The 3,073-nt window shown below is 43.6% G+C and overlaps 1 protein-coding gene across 1 annotated transcript; it reads left to right on the forward strand.

Moving 5' to 3' along the window:
* Nucleotides 1-296: 296 nt before the first annotated feature.
* LOC100472063 (olfactory receptor 1361) lies at nt 297-1,235 on the forward strand. Its single transcript, XM_002929475.2, has one exon. The coding sequence runs from the start codon at nt 300-302 to the stop codon at nt 1,233-1,235; it is 936 nt and encodes a 311-aa protein (XP_002929521.1). The 5' UTR covers nt 297-299.
* Nucleotides 1,236-3,073: the final 1,838 nt, after the last annotated feature.

The raw sequence follows: 3,073 nt of genomic DNA on the forward strand, positions 1-3,073 counted from the left end.
AATAAATAAATAAATAATCTTTAAAAAAAAAAAAAAAAGAAACCTCTTTTACATGCAAAGAACTCCAGGAAGTCCCTGCTGTTCCCCTCATTCTCTTGTCTTTGTGCGTCTCACTTTGACCACCCTTTATGACATCCAACCCTTGTCCCTCCCATTGCTGTTCCAGGTTTTCGCGCATTCTTCATATTGTTTCACCAAATGCCAAGAGACAGGATCAAGCCTTCTTTCCACTTCAGTTCCTGACAGTGAGTGACTCTTCTTCATGATGGTCCCTTTCTTGCCGCACACCAACACCCAGAATGAACTGCAGCAAGGCCCCTGACTTTGTCCTTGTAGGGCTGTCCAGAGGCCCAGACAAGAGGCAGCTCCTCTTCGGTCTCTTCCTGGCCCTCTACCTGTTGAGCCTCCTAGGGAACTCGCTCCTTCTGCTGGCTGTTGGTGCTGATGGACGCCTCCACACTCCCATGTACTTCTTCCTCAGCCAGCTCTCCCTGGTGGATCTCTGCTTCACTTCCACCACAGCCCCTAAAATGCTTGAGGATCTATGGACCAGTAATGGATCCATTTCTTTTTCTGGATGTCTGGCCCAGTTATATTTCTTTGCTGCTTTTGCTGATATGGACAGCCTGCTTCTGACTGCCATGTCTATTGACCGCTATGCTGCCATCTGTCATCCTCTGCACTACCCACTGCTAATGACTCCTTGCAGATGTGGGCTGCTGGTGGGTGGGTCATGGGGCGTGGCCCACTTGGTCTCTCTGGTGCATATTCTGTCCCTATGCCAGTTGTATTTCTATACTGATCAAGAGATTCCACACTTTTTCTGTGATTTTGGCCCGCTCTTTCAACTTTCCTGCTCAGATACCCACCTCAATGAGGTCCTGATGATGGTTCTGACTGGGTTTTTAGGAGTTGGCCCTCTTCTCTGCATCATAAGCTCTTATGCCCGTATTTTCCATGCTGTGGCTAGGGTCCCATCAGCACAGGGGAAAAAGAAGGCCTTGGCCACATGCAGCTCCCACCTGTCCGTGGTCATCCTCTTCTACAGCACAGTCTTTGCCACCTACCTGAAGCCCCCATCAACCTCTCGCTCCGTGGGGGAGCTGGTTGCCACTGTCATGTATACCCTGGTGACTCCCACTCTCAACTCTTTCATTTACAGTCTGAGAAATAAGGATGTAAAGAGTTCACTGAAAAGGGTTCTAGGCTTAGAGGGTTCGGGGGATTGTGTATAATCCCCATAAACAAGCGCTTTGGGGAAAATCCCTCTCCATGTCACCACCACATTTACAAAGCGAGTCAGTTAATGCCAAAGCTGGCAGAGAGCATTACATAATCTGTGGGAAAGATGGGAAAGAACACTAAACTAAAATCAGGAGAACTATGATCTAGGTCCCACCTCTGGTGGGGGTTTCTCTCTCTCTCCATGGTATGGATCTTCGTTATTAGTCTGTTGATAGAAATGGCAATGGTAATCAAAATGACAGTAGTGATGGCAATAGATGATCAATTTTCAATAGCATTAGTGTTAGAAGGTAATTTAAAGAACAGTTAATCCAAGCCACCCTTAGGGGTGTGTGTGTGTGTGTGTGTGTGTGTGTGTGATGCCTGAATGAATACAGTATTTTTTATTTTCTCTGAATGTCTATCCTTCAGCTGGACACTGGCTGCTACTGAACAACAGCAGAGTGAAGAGAACACACATGCACATATCATGTAATATATATAATTAGGTATATTATTTAGATACTTTATATGATTTTCCCATATGTTTTTTTAATTCAAATAGCCAACACATAAAACATCATTGGATTCGGATGTAGTGTTCAACAATTTATCAGTTGCATATCCCATGTAAGTTTTATTCACGACTTTTGTTCTACAAAAATAAAGTGGTTTGTGAACTTCTCAATGAATGGATCCTTCCTTCTGACAGAGTCATAGATGTTGCAGAGAAGGGGTTATTGCGTCATGTGATAAGAGAATGCACTTTAGGTCCGTCACGATGACATGTCCTCTGGGGTCTCTCTACATACCATGCACTGTGTTAAAGCAGAGAACCCATATTACATCTCTTTGTGCCGCCCTTGTGCTCATGTGATTATACATTATGCATTGTGGAGTCTGATTACATGCCTGATGAATCATTCTGTTTAGAAGAACACCTCAAGCTACATGGATTAGGAAGAGCTCTAACTTGGGAAGAGTAACCCTGACATTCTCAGACTGGGTTTTCCATTCAGCAGCTGCATATGATGAATTCTCAGCCTGGACTTTCTTCCTGGATCATCTAGAAGTCAATCTTTTCCTTCCATATTCAATCTAATGACTTGTCATAGCATGTGTTCAGAAGTTATTTTGAAATGCAGGAATATTGCACGGACAATATGAGTTCACTCCTCCTCTGGCTCTCCATGCAGTCTCTCCAAGTCCCCAGGATCTGGTAAATATAGGTTTTTTTTCTTTCCTTGAATGTCCATCCTTCAGCTGGATACTGCATGGCTCCGGACAACAATGTATCAGAGGAAGTCCAACCACTGGATGTTGTGAAGGTGAGCAACAGAGGTCAAAAGTCCACTAAGGAGTCAGGAACCAGTGAGGATAACAATAATCCAGGGCATCAGTAGTGGGTAAGATTCAACACCAAGTTCATTCCGTGTTTCATTGGAGGACATGTTATAGGATTCCTAAGGATCAGAACCAAAGCAGAAATTTGACTGGCCTGGGAATATTAAGTGAAGATGGAAGAGGATACATGCATATAGACAAAATTTACATTACACGAGTTGGTTTCTGGGGGGCACCTGGATGGTTCAGTCAGTTAAGCATCTGACTCTTGATTTCAGCTCAGGTCATGATCTCGGGATCATGAGATTAAGCCCCACATCCAGCTCCATGCTCAATGGGGAGTCTGATTGAGATTTTCCTTCTCCTTCTGCTCTTTCCCCTACTCCCAAGCATGCTCTCTCTTAATAAATAAATAAATAAAATATTTTCTTTTCTTTAATGTTTTTTTATTATATTATGTTAGTCACCATACAGTACATCCCTGGTTTTTGATGTAAAGTTCAAT

Source organism: Ailuropoda melanoleuca, unplaced genomic scaffold (genome assembly GCF_002007445.2).
Source record: "Ailuropoda melanoleuca isolate Jingjing unplaced genomic scaffold, ASM200744v2 unplaced-scaffold5899, whole genome shotgun sequence".
NCBI lineage: Eukaryota > Metazoa > Chordata > Mammalia > Carnivora > Ursidae > Ailuropoda > Ailuropoda melanoleuca.